This window comes from Chiroxiphia lanceolata, chromosome 2 (genome assembly GCF_009829145.1).
Source record: "Chiroxiphia lanceolata isolate bChiLan1 chromosome 2, bChiLan1.pri, whole genome shotgun sequence".
Classification (NCBI taxonomy): domain Eukaryota; kingdom Metazoa; phylum Chordata; class Aves; order Passeriformes; family Pipridae; genus Chiroxiphia; species Chiroxiphia lanceolata.
Window position 1 is genome coordinate 50,525,466 of NC_045638.1, and position 21,889 is coordinate 50,547,354.

A 21,889-nucleotide genomic window follows, 5' to 3' on the forward strand; every position below is an offset into this window, starting at 1 on the left:
CTCGGCGGGCTGGCGGATGGGGGGGGCTGGGCTGGGCTCCGCGGGGGGAGGAGGGCGCGGGTGGGGTCTGGCTGTGAGTGATGGGCCAGATGCGGCTGAATGTTTTAGAAAAGGGGGGGCCCTGCCCCGCCGGCGAGGCTTTAGCCACGGGGTCTGGTGCGCGGCTGACGGCCCCCGGGCTCCGCCGCAAGCGCCTGTCCCTCCCGCCTCCTCGGCGGGGAGCTCCCTGGGAATCGCTGTCGAGCGGCGGCAGCCGGCCCGGGCGGAGACAGACAGACAGCCGGGGCGCGGAGCGCGGCGACAGGCGGCGGAGCGCGTTTCCCTCGCTTGGCCGGCGGGCGGGGAGGATCGGCTCGGCTCTGCTGGGCGAGGTGAGCGGGAGAGGAGCGGGGCACAGAGCGGGCCGACGCCGAGCCGGTCCAGCCGGAGGGGGCTGCTCGCCCCGGCGCTGCCCTGCCGGCTGCACCCCCGCACTGCCGCCACCGCCCGGGGACAGGCAGCGCCCCGGCTCGGCCTCGGGCGGTGGCGGCGAGCGGCGGGCGCGGTGTCCCCGCAGCTGACGCCCTGTCCCCTCTCTCCGCGCAGGTCGGCGCTGACGGCGGCGGGCGCCCGGCGGGGAATCGGCCGTGCCGCGGAGCCATGCCCGCCGCCCTCCTCCTCCTCTTGCTGCTCCTCAGCTGCCACGCCGCCGCCGAGGGCGACGGTTCCCTGCGCCGGCCGGGCCCGGGCAGGCAGAGCGCTCCGGCCGCAGCCGACGCCGCGACCCCGACGGCCGGGGCCCCCGTCGTGCGGGGCGCCGAGCACAACTCGTCCCGCCCGGATGCGCTACCCAAGGGCGGGCGGGTGGCTGGAGGGCGGCCGCGCCCTGCCTCACCCCCCATGTGCACGGGGCAGACGGAGATCAAGGAGACTTTCAAGTACATCAACACGGTGGTGTCCTGCCTGGTCTTCGTCCTGGGCATCATCGGCAACTCCACGCTGCTGCGGATCATCTACAAGAACAAGTGCATGAGGAACGGCCCCAACATTCTTATCGCCAGCCTGGCCTTGGGCGACCTGCTCCACATCATCATCGACATCCCCATCAATGTCTACAAGGTAAGGAGGGGTCGGGGATGGATTCGGGAGCGGGTGCGGGGGTGCAGTAGTCATGCCGCGGGGAGACGCGTCCCTTCCTGTCTAGGAGTCATCCTTGGACTTCGCCTCACGCCAAATACTGCCCGAAGGTGGTATTTTGATCAGATGTTGTCGCAAATGGTACCCTCTCTGTGCCCCAGTCCCATCTCAGCGTTCCAGGCCGGGAATGGGTCAGAATGGGGGTGGCCAGGCTCTGAAAATCCCCTGGAAACAGGTGCTGTCCCAGGGATAAAGAAAATAAATGCAATAGATAATGCGCAGCGCGTTTGTCACTTCCTTCTTTTCCCGCAAAGACTGGAGGATAGACAGAAGCTCCTTTCCTGTGGGTACCGCTTGGTCCCTCCTGCTCAGCTGCTGCAGGCTTGGTCATGATACTTCACGTCTGTACAGTCGGTTTTGGCATGGGGGTTTTTCAAAGAAACCAAGATCGTTCAGCTGAGCGGCTTTATGCATGTAGCGGTTGGGAGGTACGATGCTTTTCTGAGCCGTGAACGCTTTCCCCCCCTTCGCCAGTGTTGCACCATGGGCAGCCGAAAGGGAGCTTGCTCCTCTTGAACCTTCATTACGCTGTCCGTTGACGTAATAAGACTTGCCATGGAAGGAGTACAACCCCTGTCTTGTCTACCCAGCTTGTGCAGTCCTTTTATCCTTAGGAATAAGTTGGGAAGTTGAATCCAGCCTCTAGCTGCAATCAGTACTCTTGCAAGAGATACTGGAAATAACGTAGCTCCTTCTGCTTTGAAAGTTTGCAGTCTGGGTCCCTAAGCACCTATCAGTTACTTCATAAAGTGGACAAAATAGCCTTCATCTGTCATCTTCTCTTAGTTTTGTATACATGATTGTAAACTGGGAATTGTTATTTTTAGCTTTAGAAAGCCATGTCAAAGGGTTAGGTTTTGAATCCATAATGATTACTCTCAGAAGCTGCTGAAATAGAAGAATCCTTTATCTTCAGCCTTTTAAAGTATTGAAGTATTACAATGCAGGGAATGTCATCACTGTGTTAAATTCATGAGCCAGTTAATTTGGATTACATGACAGTTCTTAGATTTGAAATTAAATGTTTTTTATACTCTACTGTTTACCCATTATATCTTTATTTATACTGTTTATCTTAGTTCTCGATAGAGGAGTGACTCTTCTCAATGAGGGTGAAAAACAAAAAACCCTTAACATGCTTTAAAAATGTGTTTTTGTAATAACATACACTGATCAAAAAGGTTTTTTTCACCTACTCTCAGAAAAATCAAAAAGATTGTATCAATAACAACTGCTCAGTACAAGACTTTGCAATCTCAGTGATACTATCTCAAAATTTAATTACTGGTAGCATGCAATAATATACCTCAGTTTTTATCTCGATTGAATGTCATCAAGTATATCATTATGAGTAGGTTGGAGCGGGAGGAATAGAAGGTCAGATTGCAAACCGATAAATATCACACCAGCTGCAAGTCCAGGATTTTTATGGTGCTGTTCATAATGCTAGGGGCTGCACAGTAGTTCTCAGGTTCTAAATCTACCATGCTGCTATTCATCTTAATGAAGAGCCCATAATCAATTTATATTATCCCTTATAATAATGAATTAAATATTTACTGGTTTAAGACAGGGCTTTTGAATAAATGTAAGTTTACAAAAACAAACAACCCCTCCCCATCAGATACTGTGTTTATTTAATCAAGAGTTTGAGGGTGTTTTGAGTTGTTAACTTTTTATTGATTCCACATCCCATTTAATTCCATCCTCAGAGCAATATTTTGAGGGAAAATACAATAATGCAATCAAAAACTAGCTGTTATCACGCAGCAAAAGCTTGGTTAGTAAATCAAGTATGCTTAACAGTTGAAAGTTGCAATTTGAAACCATTTAAGACGGGATGAAACAGATCCAGGGGTAGAATTGCCAGGTCTCCAGTTAGGCAACTGCATGAAAAAGAGAGTGAGAGAATTTCTCGTGTTAATAAAATGCCAGCAGTTCACTCCACAACACTTGTCCTAGAAAGTGTGAAAGTGTCTGTGAATGCTTTCCAGACAGACCCATAGGACACAATCCAGAATCCACACCAGAAGCAGCTTTTTATTAGGTATTAAAAGTGATAACTGCAAAAGATATCCCCTGTGACTACATAAGTAAATATGTAAGTAGCTGGAAAAAAACACACAAATGAAAATTGATGTCTCTTAAATCAAGAATATCTAAAGAAAAGCAGGTGTTATCTAGACTGTGAGGCAAATGCAGTCCAATGCATAAGATGCTAATTAGCCCATTGCACTTCATAAATTTGAATATCAATCAATACTTTCAGTAGAAAATGGAAAGTATCTGGAATCTGTCACACAGTCAGGCAACTGGGTATGAAATGAGGGCTTGAGGGGCGTTCAGTTCCAGCATGCAGAACCTGGCAGAGCTTTTCAGCATTGGTAAGTGGTTTGGCTTGGGCTGAACCTCCAAACTGCAGAATGGCAAGCCGATGAAAGTCTGAGGCAATCGTTCTGCAGTATGTAATGTTGTGGCAGCGTAGATACTTTGCAAGATTGTTACTAATGGGATGTGCAGGTGGTCCTGTGCCTGGTCAACTGCTTCACTAAACAGACTAAGTTAGCATGTCTTTGTTAATTTGAGGCCTTAAACAGCAATTAAGGAGCAGAAGGAAAGAGTAGCTGGTCAGTGAGCTTTTTATGTCCTTCTCTGCACTTAATTTTTGGAAGACAAGACAATGGTGGCTTGTACGCCTGACAACACAGGTCTGCAGTTCTGGAAGGCTTATGCTCAGTTTCCCAAGTCAATAAAGCTGCTAAGTGCCATGTATAAGGCACCAAAACATCAGGACTGAAAATTCCAAACATACATTAGCTTTGCTTCTCATAGACTTAAAAAGCTATAATGAAATAGCACAGAAACATGCTTTCTCTTTTGATACATAAACAACACCTCACTCTCACGTTTTGTGATATTTATTCTCTCATGTTAAATCCAATTTATTGTCATGTCCCATGGATTTTTAACAACAAAACCAACCTATCCTCTGCGCATTATTGTGTGGCTTTCTGAACTCTGTCAACTTGCTATAGCACAGATGACTGAGGAAAAATATCTACCTGGTAATATTGTCATAGGTTCCTTTTTCTCAGAGGACAATAGAAAAGTGGATAAAAAAATTTCCAAGGAAGTAAAAAAATCTGGTCTTTATCCAAGTTGGTGATCAAAGGCCAGACTCAGCTTTGTAGGCACTGATTTCTTTTCAGCAATGTATTCTAAGGATTACGTAAAAATTATGGTTAACATGTAGCATTATCAAGCACTGGAAATACAAGAAAGACCAGATTAGGGACTCTATATCCCATGCAGACGCAAACTGGCTCCTTTGTTAATCCAGCAATGCTCTGAAAAAGGCAAGATTTCCATGGAAATTTGTTTGTGATGATCTTACTAACTCTTGTAATGCTATTACCTGCATCATGATAAAGCCAACCCTTGCCTAACTTTCAAAAAAAAAAAATCAAGGTGCTTGTCTTTAGAAAACATTGCTAATATTCCATATTAAAACTCTTGGCCACTGGTTCTTTTGATGTTAAAGATAACAGCCATTTAATTGGGAGAAATGCATCATTTCCTTTCTTTCAACCTCTGAACCACTTACTTGGGATCTTGCAAAGTTCATCTCAGAATTTCTTATGCAAAGTTTATTGATATCTGGCCATATCAAGCTAGAAGTTTGTTTGGTGAACAAGTGCGGTTTATAGGCACTTAAAAAGGATCTGAATTGTCCAGTGAAGGAACCTGTCTGGACTCTGCAGGCAATGGCAAGGTAACTTGGTTCTGTAGTTATGTGGGAACAATCTACTCTGAAGTCAAATATATGGACTACTGGAAATGTCTGAATGTTGTTAAAAGTACACATACGTAGTTTTCATGATGGATCTCCAAACTAAGTTAGATGATACTAATATAGATTTGTAAACTTAGGGGAGTAGTTTTTTCATTATGTATACATTTGTTGTGTATACATTCACGTAAAAGATACATGTGACAAATTTGAAAAGTTTTCATCTGATTTGGTTTTTGCTTCTACCCTGTGTTTATATATCCCAATCTGACAGCAGCATGGCTTTCTAAGCGGTTACTTTCGATGCAGTCTGTTCACTGGGGTTGTGAAATTGCAGAAATGTTTTGACAACACATTATGAGGTTTCTGTAATTTTCAAGATGTCTTATAGTGTTCCTTTATCTTAATGAAGTATTTTTAAATGAAGTTTCTTAGCAGAAGTTACTAATAAAAATACAAGAAACTAATTGCATGCCTCATATTAAGAATTACAGTTTATGGGACCAATATAGTTTATTGGATAGTTAAGTTAACTAGAAAGCGGGAAATACATGTTCTTGTCTAGAGGGAAGATCCTCACCCTAACATAATTATAGCTGAATATTAATAAGTTTTGTAATGTTGTGTGACTTATCCGTTACCATAAGCTTAATTTCCTGGGCAAATTTTCTGTTTTGAAAAACGGTCCTATAAAATACTGAAAAATACTTTACCTGCATGACCTCCTCATGTCAAAAAAATAAAAAATATCAGGTGAAAATTTGCTAGTCATTTCACAGATATATTGAAAAACTGTTGCTTGTGAATTAGGTGCACCATTACATATCTGATTTCCCTTGTAAGTGCAGTTCATAGTGATGAAAATCACATCCTTCTCTCCTGTGAACTGGATTTGCTGTGAGTACACAGCTAGGAGGAAATATGAATTCCTGCCCTGCATTTCCCATGTACATTCATTGCTCGGGACTAGAACACTGACATAAATATTCGCACGCTTTGCCACTTCTTCCTGCTCAACTGCAGCGGGTCACCAGTTGGAGCCCTGGTGTCAGCCTTCTGGCTGCTGACCACAGCAGCTGAGCCCTCGAGAGCAGCGTATCGTGCTTGCATGCTGGTGTGTTCCAGCAGCAGATTGTGAACATCTTTCAGTTCTTACACAACCGAGAGGAAGCAGAGCAGGAATTGTGATTCGCAGGTGTCTCTCTGAGTCACAACATCTCTTGGGGCTACTTTCATAGCTGTGCAGCTTGTGTATCAGTTTAGGCTCAGATCTGTCTGATCTGAGAAAGTGTTGATTAGGAGTGCATCAGATGTATTGGTTCTTTCAAGTATGATTTCACATAATTTTGAAACTGGAAAAGGTCACTTGGAATGTAGCCAGTGGTAGACTTCTCTTGGCATTTTACTGATGAAAACACAACATTATTTTCCTCTTTGCTGCCACTTGGCAGTATCTCATCTCATGGCTCTAAGTTGTTTATCATTTATAAAATGACGCTCTTTTTACAGCTACCCTATTGTGAATCATAAGAAAATCATTGTACTCATACAAAATTGCAATACACTACATCTGTACTTCACTAAGAATAATCATTGCTCTTGTCCACAAAAGTGATGCTCCTGAATACTTTACATTGGATCTTCACTGTACTTTAAGGCAGTGTTTGGAGGAGATGGCAATACAGAGAATAAACAGAAACTGAGGAAACACAGTTCAGCAATTAAAGCATTCTACTTTTTTTTCCTTTTACTTTCTTAATGTTTTCAAGCTTTTGGTGTAAAGCATATCATTAACCATTTGCAATACCATGGTAGAGAAACTTGTGACATGCATTAAAATGCTCAAATTGCACAATCCGTCAGCTGCAAGAGATAAAGGACATGTTTTCCCAGTGCACTGCAGACAGCTGCATGTCCATTTTGCCCTGATTTAAGCTGGCTGAATGCAAGTAATATTTTGATGTTATGCTAAACCCAGGCATCCTTTCATGAACACATGAATGTGTTCACTCATGTGCCACCCCTTTATAATCCAGATACATGGGTCCCAAACTGGAGCTGGCTCCAATCCAGTCAGCTTGGAGCACAGGTATGATTGTCTGCACCTGAGAGATAAGTTCAGGGAAATCTCCAACATATGGCTGAATTGTGAGAAACATATTGTGATTTTAGGGAGGAGAGACGGGGAGTGTCTTGCATGTACACCAGCTAGATGTAGATAAAAGTTTTCAACAGAATCTGCCAACAGAGATTTGACCAAAGTTCTGAATTTAAATTACAAAGAAAAGAAATATTTTACTTTTCAACTGCTTTTTTAATGTCATCTCTCGTCTAATATACACACATGTACAAGAGGTACCATAAACAAGTATACAATATACTTGCTACCTAGTCCTTGATTTCTAGAGCAACTAGATGTGATAGGCTGGAGGTTCACTGCCTGATTTATATAAATTAAAGTAGGTGTCATTTGATTCTGTAGAGTGAACATTTAGAACACCTGTAATTATTCACATTGCAGTTTTAATAATGATTGTTACTGTCACCCCCTCACAGCAATTCAGGAGAAGTGTCAGGGAGAGGCTTTACTGAAAATACTTTTAATTGCAGACTGAGTTATTTTCCCACATCACATAAGAAAAAGATACTTTATAGTTATTACAACCTCATCCCTGCTTCTGCTGCTTTATTACTTTCCATAAAATTCTCAAGAAACATAAATCCTTAGAATTTATCTTTCTGGTTCATTTCTACAGAGGCATCATGTTCTTTGTCTTACTTAAGTAGATCATTGAGGAAATAAATCAAAGCTGGGCCATGTTGCAGTTTCTCTGCTGTTCTTTTAAACACTCCATCACAGCACAGGGCTAAAGCAGGTATTTGGAGGCATTCTGGTATCTGAAAATACTAGTGGGCACTTCACAGATTTCCAAAAGCCCATTGTCATGAAATGTACTAAACTCCCTTTGTGTTTAAATAAAATGATACTTAAATTATGTCAGGGCTTTTCAAAAAGCTCTTGTGGACCATGTAAGTATTCATCCTTAGATGCGTATGTTATTTGTGCATAAGGACTTTGCTGAACCAAACCGATGTGAGCGGGCAACTCTCTCTTAGTCTTCAGTTACAGAATCGTGGAATTGTTAAGGTTGGAAAAGACCCCTAAGACCATTAAGTCCAACCATCAACCTTGCACTACTATGTTCTCCACTAAACCATGTCCCCAAATGCCACATGTATGTTTTTTTTTAATGTTTCCCTAGGTAACCTCTTCCAAAGTCTGACAACCCTTTCAGCAAAGAATTTTCTGAATACCCAATCTAAACCTTCCCTGGTGCAACATGAAGCCACTTCCTCTTCTCATGTTGCTTCTTACTTGGAGAAGAGACCAACCCCCAACTCACTACGGCCTCCTTTCAGATAGTTGTAGAGAGCAATAAGGTCTCACCGCAGCCTCCTTTTCTCCAGGCTAAACAACCCCAGCTCCCTCGCCCACTCCTCATATGACTTACTCTCTAGACCCTTCACCAGCTCCATTGCCTTTCTCTGGACATGCTCCATCACCTCAATGTCCTTCTTGTTGTGAGGAGCCCAGAACTTGACATAGGACTCAAGGTGCAGCTTCACCAGGCTGAGTACAGGGGGATGATTAGTGCTCTAGTCCTTCTGATACAAGCCAGGATGCCTTTGGGCTTCTTGACCACGTGGGCATACTGCTGGCTTGTGTTCAGCCAGCTGTTGACCAGCACCCCCATGTCGTTTTCTGTCAGATCCTTTCGGCCGCTTTCCAGTCAGGTACTGTTCCCCAGGGCTGTAGTGCTGCATGGGGCTGTTGTGACCCAAGGGCAGGACTTGCCACTTGGTCTTGTGGAGCTTCATACAGTTGGCCTTGGCCCATCAATCCAGCCTGTCCAGATGGTCAGTAGAGCATTTGTACCCTCGTTTTGGTACCAAACAAAATCTACACTATGATGAGCTATTTCTTCTTTTCTTACAACACTGTTAAATGAGATGTTTGAAGAGACTTGAACCAAGGGAAAGATTTTTCAGTCTCTTTTGTGTAGTCATCACTCTTCTTCCCTCTCCTTTTGCATTTTGTAGCCCTCTATCTGCAGCAGATCCAAAAGGCCTCATTTGAAGAAAGTTAGGAAAACATAAATGGGCTAAGATTAACTACTTACAGAAACTCAGAAGCCTTACTCTTATGTATAACAATTGCATCTCTATTTCTTGGCATAACCCTTGTTCTGGAGAGTCTTGTTTTTATGAGACCTGGAAGATTTGGCTGCTGCTGTGGTGTATTTGAGGCATTAGAGCAGCTCACAGCAGAGTTCAAAGATTAAATATTTCTAAACTGAAGCTACAGTCAAACAGCAGCTGTGAGGAAGGTGCTTCCCGTGTCCAGTAAGTCTTATCTCCTAAATCACATAAAATGTACAGTTGGGTATGTGACAAAATTTCCATTAAAGTGTATGACTCAAAGTGTAATTGAACCAACCTGAAATTCACTGTGCTGCTTTTTTTATTCTGTTGAACTTATAGGTATATTGAATGTGCAGATAGTCCTTTTGGTATTGTAATACAGAATCATTGGAAAACTGGTCAATAAAGATCTTTAGTGAGAGATTCATCAGGTCTGTCTTTGCCTGCTGTGAAACATTTAGATCAAATTAGCTGTTTAGGCTCCCTGTGTGTCCTGTGGGCCTCTTTGTTTGTTATCAGATGATCAGCTAAAAACTATGGGAGATACATTTTCTCTCCATTGTTGCCTGATTTCTCAGCTAATGGAGCCTAGACACTAAACTTCAAATAAATCCCATCCCAGATGTGCACTTTTTGGCTTTGTCCCTGTTCTGATCAGCCTGAAGTAATTTTCTGTATTTCTAGTAAATGATGGGTTACTTGGAACATGTATGAAAAGCAATGAACACTCAGGGGAGATAAAGCCAATACACATGAGGAAGATCTTCACCTGCCCAGGTGCATCAGACTGAGATGATGAAGATAAAAGCAAAAAGAGTGGAGTCTGTGGGTTTAAGAAGTCAGGACTAAGCCTTAATTCATATCGTTGCCCCGCCAAGGAGTAACTCTGAAGCTACTGTCTAGTTTTTAGGACACACACCTCAGAGAGTCCCTTGTGAAAAGGTTCTTCTTGACTAAGTTTTACATAGAATCATAGAACGGTTTGAGTTGGAAGGGACTTTAAAGGTCATGTATTTCCAATGCTCTGCCATGGGCAGGAACATCTTCCACTAGACCAGGTTGCTCAATGGCCTGTCTAACCTGGTTTTGAACACTTCCAGGAATGGGGCATCCACAATATCTCTGAACAACCTGTTCCAGTGCCTTACCACCCTCACAGTAAAGAATTTCTTCCTAATATCTAACCTAAACCTACCCTCATAGTTTAAAGCCATTCCCCCTTATCCTATCACTACATGCCCTTATCCAAAGTCCCTCCACAGCCTTCTTTCAATCCCCCTTTAGGTACAGAAAAGTTGCTACAAGGTATCCCCACAGCCTTCTCTTCTCCAGTCTGAACAAACCCAACTCAGTGTGTCTTCATAGGGCAAGACATGGTGGAAAAGAAAAACAGTCTAGACAAAACTCCGTGTTTCAGTTTAGGGATTTTTTTTTAATATTTCACCTTTAATTGTTGTTTTCTTTTCACAGCTGCTTGCAGAGGACTGGCCCTTTGGTGTGGAAATGTGCAAATTAGTACCTTTCATTCAAAAGGCATCCGTGGGCATCACAGTGTTGAGTTTGTGTGCCCTCAGTATAGATAGGTGAGACCCATTTTTCATCAAACTCTGTAATTTCCTTTCTATACGGGCACTGGCTCAAATTCACCTTTCCACTCAGCTGATATAATAGAAGATGAGTTTAAGCCATTAAATCAGGTGGGTTTTCTCATATTTTTAATTTGTAAATGTGTGCTGTTGCTTCAGGTACCGAGCAGTTGCTTCTTGGAGTCGCATTAAAGGAATTGGAGTGCCGAAGTGGACTGCTGTTGAAATTGTACTGATCTGGATTATATCAGTGATACTGGCTGTTCCAGAAGCTATTGCATTTGACATGATTAAGATGGAGTATAGAGGAAAGGATCTTAGAATCTGCTTGCTCCACCCCACACAGAAAACATCCTTTATGATGGTAATACACTGACATTTATAAAATCTCTGAAGCAGTTCCTTGGATCTTCTCAGTGTTATGTGGATTGTAATGGTCACAGGTGTATGTGACATGTAGGTGAATATAATGCTTAAATGAAATACTGACATTTCTGAAGTATATTGGTTTAAAAAGAGAGCATTCATATGAAATACTGGTATTTCTTAAATATATTGGTTTAAAAAGAGCATTCAGAAACATTTGACTTTTTGTGGACTTTGAACATATTACTGTCTTGTCCTGTTTTCTCATCTGTAATGTACACCTTACAAAGATGCTTTTCAGGACAGACCGATGAACTAGTTATAGCACACTTAGCAAAATGCTCAGCATTCAACTCCTAACAATGTTTTTGCTTTGGTTCTTTTTCATTTTAGTTTTACAAGCAAGCTAAAGACTGGTGGCTGTTCAGCTTTTACTTCTGTTTGCCACTGGCTATCACAGCGTTTTTCTATACTCTCATGACTTGTGAGATGTTACGAAAGAAAAGTGGGATGCAGATTGCTTTAAATGACCACTTAAAACAGGTAAACATTTATCCCTGACAACTCTGCTGACTGTAGACAGGATAACAATAATGCCTTTACTGACACATCATTTTTCTCTTCCTGTATGATTACTAGAAAAGAGAAGTTTCCTAGTAGTGGTGCTGCTGAACTCATATACATGTGTATGCATCAGAGCCCTCAGAAACCTAAGATTTTAACTGATAGTTACAGAATTTGTTCTTTCTTGTTTGGTTTTAATGCTTCAGGTTTTATAGTTTTATTTCTTCTTTACAATAATTAGAGCTGGGTATTTTGTAATGAAGGTATGCTATAGGCTAGAAGGTGGTGCTATGAAACTGTTAATTATTTTGAAGCAAGTTCTTGCTAAACTCTAGTGAGGTTAGCAGTAAATGTTAGCAGAACAAAACACATTCCAGCATACATTCCAAGTTATTAGTGCATCAGACACAAATATCATACATCACTAGAATTAAACTGCAGTTGTACTATAATGCATAAATATGCTCCTTTCCTCTTACCTTGTTAAAGCTGTAATTGAAATCTCTTGGGGCATTTAAAATAAGACCTGAGATCAAAGCCCAAGAAAATGCAATTGAAAACAAACTGGTATTTGAAAGTGATTGGGAAGACAAATATGTTCTTAATTTTAATTTAAATTACTGTTTTCATGACCTTGGTTTTTCATATTATTACTCATACTTTTTGAAGTAAGAGATACAGTGACTCAGTACAAGACATCTAAAACAATAGAAAAGATTAAGTACATATTCCAAGGAAATAAGGTATTTGATGTTCTCTTAAATCCTGTTTTGATAAGCTTTTTTATCTTGTTTATTAAACATTTGGATATTAGAAAACAACAATAATCCAGAGAGAATCAGAAACTATAACACTATTCTGTCCAATTTTCTTTCTCAGAGACGTGAGGTGGCCAAAACTGTGTTCTGTCTGGTACTTGTTTTTGCCTTGTGTTGGCTTCCACTTCACTTAAGCAGAATATTAAAACTCACTATTTATGATCAGAAGGATCCCAACAGATGTGAACTTTTAAGGTGAGACTGCAAAAATAAAATGCTTAAACACGCTGGCATTCTCCATATGCGTATCTGGATTTCCTAATGAACTAACTTAGTTCTGTGTTAGTTCTGAAGTTGTCCCTGCTTCTTCATCCAGGACCCTCTGCTTTCACTCCAGTAGCAGAGAAAGAAAGTTGTGAGAAATTCCCTCACTTTTCCCTGTCTTACTCCTGATCCTTTTTGGGACTGTACTACTGTCTTGAGAGTAGAAGAGGGATTTCTGTCCCTGTTTTCCCTTTCAACAGAACAACTGGGATTCAGTTTGTGCAGAAAAACTTCATGAACATTTTCTTCCACAAATTAAGGTGGTTGGATCTTCTGAATTTACTTTCATGAGAACAGTCTACTGATTCAGACTTTAATGTTGACCACAACTGTGTTCACCATGAGCTAATACTGCTGATTTAAGACTCCTTACTATTACGTTTAATAGTTAATCTTGATTGAGTGAAGCTGAGACGAATTTTCATAGTTGTAAACTTCTACTGAGCTTTTTAAGAGAAGTGTCTCACTTTAATTTCCACACAGCTTTTTTCTTGTGATGGACTACATCGGTATTAACATGGCTTCACTGAATTCCTGCATCAATCCGATAGCCCTGTATTTGGTGAGCAAAAGATTCCAAAACTGCTTTAAGGTAAGAGGCTGCTGGGAGCTGCTCCTTTTGTTAAAAGATGACGTCAGCAGTACAATTCATTCCCTAACATGAACAAACCGTTTCAAATGGTCATTAAATTTGACTTGAAATTTTAACTGGGTTGTGGTAAGTGTTCTCTCCCTGTCCTCCTGAAGTTACATAGAAAGGAATTAAGGTTTAATGGGAACAAAAAGAGAAAGCAAAAGAGCAGAGTGTATAATAAACCCTCTCAGTACCATGCTAATCAGTGCTACATCACTTCCTGACTGAAGTTGGCACTCGGCCGCTTCCAGAGCACTGACGAAGCAGACTCAGACCGCGCTGCAGAGATTCACGTAGCCATATCCTCTGCAACCCATTTAGGAGGGCACTGACCTTGGGTTCCCCCCTCCTGCCTGAGCACTTAAAACAGTTTTGTAAGGCAGAGGGTGCGAGTATCCACTCGTCCCTTTGCAATGCCAACATTTTATGAGACAGACCTGTTCACAGTTTTGCCCTGGTCTGACTAAATATACCCGGGCACTAATTCTCCACACAGGATTTGAGGCTCTAGATTGCACGTGGACCTTCAGCCTTCATGTCTGCTTGGAAAATGACCAGATTTGGACTTTTTTGTGGCCTCTTACCATCTTCAGACACTGTATCAGAGTTCTTACATTGACAAATTCTCAGATTTTTCTTTTCTTGACAAGCATTTAACCACTGACCACTGCTAGGTTTATTGCCTGGCTGTGTGAATTCCTTACTGGCTATATCTTTCAATCAGAAGCTAGCCAGCCCTACATCTAGTAATGTTAATGTATTTCCCACATAATTGTGACAGCACATGTTGCAGATGTTTTAGTGTTGGTCTTGTCTTCCCTCTCTATGCTGCTGGCTCCCTGAAAGAGTCACTTGAGCTGAGAGCATGTAAGAGGTCGCTAGCATCCTGAGTGTGGAAGTAAGTGGGTGTGAGGAATAATTCCAGCACCCAAAGGTCAGATAGTAGCATCAAAGGTCATTAAAAGTTCTGCAAGTACTCCTAGTGAATGTATGAATTGTATGTAGATTTTCACCATTCTTCTACTTCTCATTTTTGCACCTGAAAAAATAAACTAAATACAACATCTTGCTTAGAAAGTATAGATGCTCATACATTTTTTTCCCAAGAAAGATTGTCAAAGAAAGGACAACAAGAAGTCTTAATTTTATTTTCAGGTGCATTTAGAAATGCAGACCAGATTTGAAAGGGTACATGTGTGGCTGCTATCAGGTATAACTCAGTATAACTCCTCCTGCTCTCCAGCACTCAAGTTGCTAATGGGGCATCCCAGTAGTTAGTAGTGGCCATTTGAGCAACTCAGAGTTTAACCCCATTTCTTTGCTTACACTGTAATCCCAAAACAGTAGCTTGTACATTTGCCATTTCCTACTGTACCCCTGAAGAAGGGCAGCTTTTCAGTGCAGTTTGCCACACGTGCAAAACAAGGTGATGTAATATGTTTATTCCTTTTGTTTTAACAGTCTTGCTTGTGTTGCTGGTGCCAATCTAAAGATCTGTTGTCCCTGGAGGAAAGGCAGTCCTGTTTAAAGTTCAAAGCTAATGATCACGGATATGATAATTTCCGCTCCAGTAACAAGTACAGCTCTTCATAAAACAAGCATAAAAGATATATTCTCTTACATTAAAGTTGGTGCCTTTTTAAGTAAAAGTGGTAATTACTTTTAACAAGATGGTAATGTTCAGAAATATATAGTTTTTTATTTGCACAAAAAAAGACCATGAAAAAAAATTGCCCTAAAACTGTGTCACATTGAAAATCACGGACATTTATAAAATCGTCATTTATGGAACGCGAAGAAAAGCATAGAAAGAACGAGTCATTGTTAGCACTTGAATACTTCTGAATCAGCACTTCCAAATGATCCCCACTTCCTGTACATTAAACGGTCATTTGTATTCTCTGTAACAGTTGTAGGAACTGAAGTCACAGTAATTACTAAGTAGTATAATATAAAGTTAATTGGATCAAAGCCATTATTATATATAACTCAATGTATTATCTTTTATAAAACAGATTAACCACCATCACTATTGTGAGGTTTTTTTAAAAAAACATTAAATATTTTTTAATAGATGTTTAAATGTAAAAAAAAAAGTAGAATTTTTATCAGGGATTCTATAGAGATAGCTACTGAAAATATTAAAGGATGCAGTGAAGTCAAAAGTGCATTTTACTTTGATGATTGTTTTTACCTATTATTGTTAGAAGGAACCTCCCAAGGATTCTATAAATACCATTCTGTAACCACTGTGCATGTTTAGGGCATTTGGCAGCACTGTGGGTATGAGTATTTGTGTTTACTCATAGCAAAAGAGAGAAAAACACACCAAAACCAAAAAATTGTAACTACTAGAAACATACAAACAATGGCTGATATTTCAGCTATTTTTAGCTGAAAACAAATTGATTGTATTCCATGTAAAAAGTGGGCATTTGAGAGCCTGATGGTTCTTTACTGGAGATACTTTTACAACAATTCACAACTGTTTTTGCAATCCAAATACTGTCCTGGGGAAAAATGCTTTAGAAAGATCAGATGGAAAAAAATTTAACCAAGAAAAACAGAGAGAGAATTGGAACTGCTATTTTCATTTAGATTTAAATCTTAATAAAGAAAATAATTCATGAACTGTACTTCTAGAGAACAGTACTATGTAGCATGCTCATCTTCATACTGTTTTAAAATATGTTCTACTTCTCTAGTTCCATATTTATGGGCTTAAGAAGACGTGTGATTAGTTTCTGCATCTGTAAATAGTTTAGAGAAACATAATTAATTGTAAAGTATTAAGATATGGGCAGGACCCTGTAAGAAAACAGAAAGATAAAGATGCCTGTCGTAAACATGGTGTGTGCTGCCAGGAGCAATGCACATTTTGTACATACATGACGGGTCATTCTTTGGCTTTTCGTTTCCTATTAATTTGTTACAGATGTCCCCAAAGACTTATTAATGTATTTCATGCACTAAAGCATGAGTTTTTCAGGAAAAATTGTCATACAACATGCTTTTATAAAATACTTGTTTTCAATAGGCTTGGTATTTTATTATAATACAAATATTTATCAAAACTCAGGAACTTTTTTATTTTAAATTTCCAAATTTCTCATGTAAGGATTTTTACCTTGTTTTCCAATTTTGATTAACTTCAAATTTTTTAATAAAGTGCTTTAAATATGCTCTGCATGAAAACAGCTTTCATTAAAATGTTCAACTGATGATATTAATTTAGATGATTTTCTGACTTTAGGTAGCCACAGCTACCTTGCAGACAGCTAATAACAGGGGAGGTGAACCCCGTTGTGGTGTTGCCCCCATCAAAAGCTAATAAGTGTATGCTTGTATAATCAAGCTGAGGAGAACCTATGCACATTCATTTGACCATGGGCACATGGGTGTGTGGGTGTGTGGGTGAGTATTGTGTGCAAGCATGTATGTTGTTTACCATTAGGTTGCTGTTACCACCTTTCTGCAGCAAATGCACTCAACTGCTATAATGCTGAACTTTTATAAATATAATTCTATTCTAAGTTTTGTTCTTTACATTTTTACCTTAACTTTCACGGTAACTTTCTCACAGTAAGCTGTGAATATTACTTCACCCTACCTGCATCTATTTCTGTGAAATGCATTTCATCTGTTAAGGATGGATAATCAGTTAAATCCTAAGTTTGATACTGATCAGTGTTATTTTCATCAAATTATATCGTTACAATATTGTACATTTATATTATTGTTATTTTTATTTAAAATATAGCTGTTGTATTGGCAATTGTGTAACATACGTTTCATTTTTTCCTGGACTAATTCTTAGTTAAGACAAGTCCTGCTAAGTCAGATATTTAGGTTTTGCAAATAAAGACAATATATACTGCCCCCTTTAATATACAAATTAAATATACAAATATTAGTGCACTTTTTGTCCTTTTTTCAGTATTATTCAAAGCAGTATTTTTAGTTATGTTCTCATTTCCCGTAATGAAAAATTTCAAAACTTCTGCTCCTATACAGTTCTAGCTAAGATTAAATATCTTAATACTCAATACAGGTGTTTTCTGAAATCCTCAGTATAGGTCTATGCCTCCATTCACGGAAATCAGTGAATGTTTAACCATTCAATTCAGCTGGAGCAGAACTAGGGACGCAGAACATAGCTCTTGGAAAAACCTAGCTGACATTTGCTACCTTGAACTAAAAAAAGCTAATTTTTTGGTTTTTAAGGAGTTGATTAGGAAAGGTGGGAAAAGAGGGTAAAATAAGCTTGTGGGGTAAAACATCCAGTCTAAGGCTCTCTAAGCCCCAAACAGGGGTAGCATAACAACTGCAGAGAGGCACAGCCTTCTTTATAGGAGTTCGATGTGCTTGCAGAGAGTTGTTTGACAGAGTAAGAGTCATCTGTCCCAGTGGTCTGATGAGTTGATACAGAATAGCTCAAGATGAAAAAAAACTTGCAAGAAACTACATCACAGCTCTGGGTTTTGGCCTTCAGAGAGTAGTTTGATTTTAGTTCCCCGGCTGCTCTGAATTCTACCTAAACTGAATGGAAACACTGGTACTCAGAGAATTGAATGCAAAATTTGACAGTTACGGAGCATCTGCTGTGAGCTGTGACATTTCAGTGTCCCAAACAGCTCTTAATCAACACGTAGGTGGCTTAGCAAGAAAATGTCGTATGAACTGAAATAATGTTTAAAGGATCTTTTAATACTGTTCTGTATAGCTGTGTAAAATAATTCTATATTTCATTTTCTGTGTTCACTTAAAATAGGAACTTCTGTGGTTCAGGCAGTGTAAACATACTAAATTACCAATAAAATATTTGTAGTTTTGATTCATTACAAAAAGATGTCTGGCCTTTTTTCTTCCGGGGGGTCTCAATTATTAAAAAGTAACAGAGATATAAAAAGAAGTAAGCAATTCAGAACTAAATATCAAAGCTTTTGAGGGGGATGGTTTTATATAGCTAGTTGAAAAGAGTTCAGACTTGCATATGCATTGCAAAATTGTCCAATGTTTATTGGAACAATCGTGCTTATCTTTGCTCTGTTTGTTTTTGCTCAAAATGTCCATCTCAATCTCTACACACCCATATATAGTCACAAATTCTCTTATGTTAGGGACATCACAAATAAAAGTCACGAAGCTTTTAGTTCATTAACTTAGAAGTGTATGCACTCGATGGTGGAATATGCCATTTGAAAAGCATCATACCTTTGTATGCTGACAGTGTAATTTTGTGCGTATTTTCATTTACCTTTCTTAAAGCAGTGGAAAACAGTATCAGACTAAATATGCTGTAACTGGTCAAATATATAACTAGATGTTTGCAGTATCAGTACATCCCAAAATCTGTTTGATACTACTGCTGTTTTGCTCCTAATAGTTAGGTTTCCTTCTCTTTACTTGGTGGCCTGCTGCATCCATGTAAATTTGTCTTTTTTTGTAGTCCCAGCACCTTTAGCACATAGTTTCAAGTTTCCCTGTGCTTGGAACAGAAGCATCTGTAGAGAGGAGATACCTTGCAAGTAAATGTTCTACTTAATATCTCTCCTGGCCTCTTCACTTCCTTTCCCTTTATCCTGTCCTATGATCCAAGCTCTTCACCAATCACTCACTATGAAGAAGCATTTTTTGCATATTTCTTTGAAGATCCTACAGCCTTCTACAGGTAGGCCATAGTCTTCACAGCCCAGCTAACTTTTTATCTACTGTGGTCTTGGCTCTTTCGCTGGGGAGATTAACTGCAGCTTGTTGACAGTTTCCTAAACACACTAGAACTTTCCCAGCAACATGCATATACATGTAGCTTATGTTCTTCAAACACTGGCTCACTCTGACCCCTCCTGAGAAGGGCAGATTTGGCACTCTGGTGTTGGTGGAGCAGGATGATCCAACTGGCAACCTGTGCCTGAGTCTGGTCCATAGAGTGGTTCACTTTTTACTGCAGTCTTCTGCAGCCTGTTGCTCTGACCACTGGTTTCTTGTAGTCTGCTCAAGAAGGCCCGAGAGTTCTCCATGTACGTGCTGTGCACCTCTGTTTAAATTTCTAAGCCAAGTTGCTGAACACATTAGAAGACCAAAGGAAAGAGAAGGACTCAAGATTAACCTTATATGTTCTGCTGGTCATTTTTCTTCTCAGTCAGCAGTGGTAAGAGTACTGTGTTATATAACAGCAGTAGTCACATGATTTACTGGCTTGCAATTGCTAGCTTAAAAACATTAAATAAAACCCTGACATCTGTTTGGTCTTGCCAGTTTTTTTAATGTACTCTTATTTATCTGTGAAGGAGGTCCCAAAGATCACCCTTACCAGTGAAAGGGCACAGCCCCCACCCAGTCCTCTTTCATTCTCTTGAAAAATAAAACTATCAGCAAGAAAAATCTACTGTAATAAAAAGTAAAACCTTCAGAAATTAATATTTTACCTTAGTAAATCAGTGTCCTAAACCTCCATTAAATCTTTGTGACAATCCAAGGGTGTCCTGATTGTAGGAGGTAGTATCTGAAAGGAATTTTAAAGTATGATGTGGTAAGTAGTCAGGTCATACACCTCAGCATAAGGCTATGAATTTGTGGCATGTAAGGCCTGCATCAAAATTTTTCAGAACAGTAATATGGAAAACACATCAATATTTAGATGATACCCATCAGTGGATATCTACAACTATGACTTCAGTATTGCCATAAAACTTCACATCCCCTATAGTCACCCTAGAGAAGTGCCCTGGAAAAAAGCGGGAGTCAAATCCTGAAACCCAGTAAAACCTGAAACACTGATAAAAAATTAGGGTAACCATACTTTCTTCGCAAACCACATCCTCCAGAAATTGCTTCTACTAGTTTTACTCTTGGGTGAGCGGGATGGGGGGAAGCATTTGTTGCCATTTTACCTTTTCATGACCTTCATTTCCCAGTTTGTGCAAGGCGCTCATAAGTCTGTTTACCCTGAAGAAACAGATCAATGGTGAAATCCAGGGAGTCAGACAATGGGTCTCATTTGAAGCTATCAGGAAAAAGGTTAATGATAAATCCCCAAGATGCTCACATCTTCCCCAACATGCTCAGCCTTTGCAGGGGCAGGAAAGAAACATGCCAAGCTGACAAAACCAAAACTGGAGGATTTGGTAAGTTTTAGTTTGAACTGCGAGATGGCAGAATTCAGGGGCAAACTGGATTTTTCTTCTTTCCTTTTTTTTTTTTCATAAACGAAACTGTAACAAACATCGTAATTACTCATGGGTAATTACTGGAGTTTGCCAAAGATACCGGAAGCTTTTCCCTGAAATGCACCTGCAGCAGGTAGCATGTCCTACAGATTTGGCCCCATTGGTCTTCTTAATGTCCTGGCATAGATGTAGCAGGAAGGGTTCACTTCTGCTGTAAATCGAATATGTGACACCTACAGTAACCAGGTGCATACACTTTTGATGCATATTTATACGAGTAATATTGCATATTATGTAATATAAAATGTGTAGTATACAGAATGTTTTTCATTAGTTTTATCTGAAAAAGTTTACAATGAAATCAAGAATTTTTTAAAAACCATATCAATCTGAACAAAATGTAGTCCACTGACTTCTTAAAAAAATCTGACCATGCCACTTTTACAGTGTTCTATAACTTTGATGTTTGATTTTAAGGAGTTTTTATTAGACTTGTAAACAATTTTACATTAATTCATGTCAGAATATGACTAATGTAAGTTAGGTATGTCACATATGCAAATTATGAATGTCTGCCTAACTATTGGACTAATCTCTTGCATTTTTAAATTATGTGTTCATTAGCATTAATAATAAAAATAACTATTCACTGACAGAAATATTTTTATTGTTTTCTGAAGTGGATATAAAAATTTGAAATACTGACAAATCATATACTACTCACACTGCATGGCTATATTATGAATTGTAATGAAAATATGTCTAAACTTTTATTAACTGGTATTAATAAGTTCCAAAGATAATTGGTTATGAAATAATTTTATAATTTTGTCATTTTAAGAATTTATAATTTAAAATTCTTCATAGAATCAAATTTTGTAACTTTCCTGGCCATTTTATGACAACAGAAAAATATTATTTTCAAAAAAAATTTAGAACTTCATATTTTCATAGGAGATGGAAACAGACTGTGAAATTAATGCTCCACTTCAAGCACCTCCAAAGGTTATGAAGATCCTTCCTGTTGAACTAACTACTAAAACAATCTTGTTAAATTTGTTTGACCAAATTTTAAAGAACAGACAGACAAAGAATATGGCAAGCTCCTTAATATTTGCAACTCATTATTAAGTATCTTAGAAGCATTTGACCTTTATAAAAGTGTTCATACTTTAGTTGATGTATTTCACTTACAAATGTCTTCATAGGAAGATCTATTTGTCACATATAGGTGAGATCATTTAATATTTGTTTATGTATATACTCAGTTTATGAGAGAAATCAAATTATTTTTAGTTGACAGAATAAATTGATATTGT

The 21,889-nt window shown here is 39.5% G+C and overlaps 1 protein-coding gene across 1 annotated transcript; it reads left to right on the forward strand.

Annotated features, from left to right (window-relative positions):
- The first annotated feature begins 131 nt into the window (after positions 1-131).
- On the forward strand, positions 132-18,242 carry EDNRB (endothelin receptor type B). The gene is made up of 8 exons (XM_032680787.1): positions 132-371; positions 586-1,098; positions 10,640-10,752; positions 10,915-11,119; positions 11,515-11,664; positions 12,565-12,698; positions 13,251-13,359; positions 14,863-18,242. Exons 2-8 carry the CDS (start codon positions 640-642, stop codon positions 14,992-14,994), a joined length of 1,302 nt encoding a protein of 433 aa, XP_032536678.1. The 5' UTR covers positions 132-371; positions 586-639; the 3' UTR covers positions 14,995-18,242.
- The last annotated feature ends 3,647 nt before the right edge of the window (positions 18,243-21,889 follow it).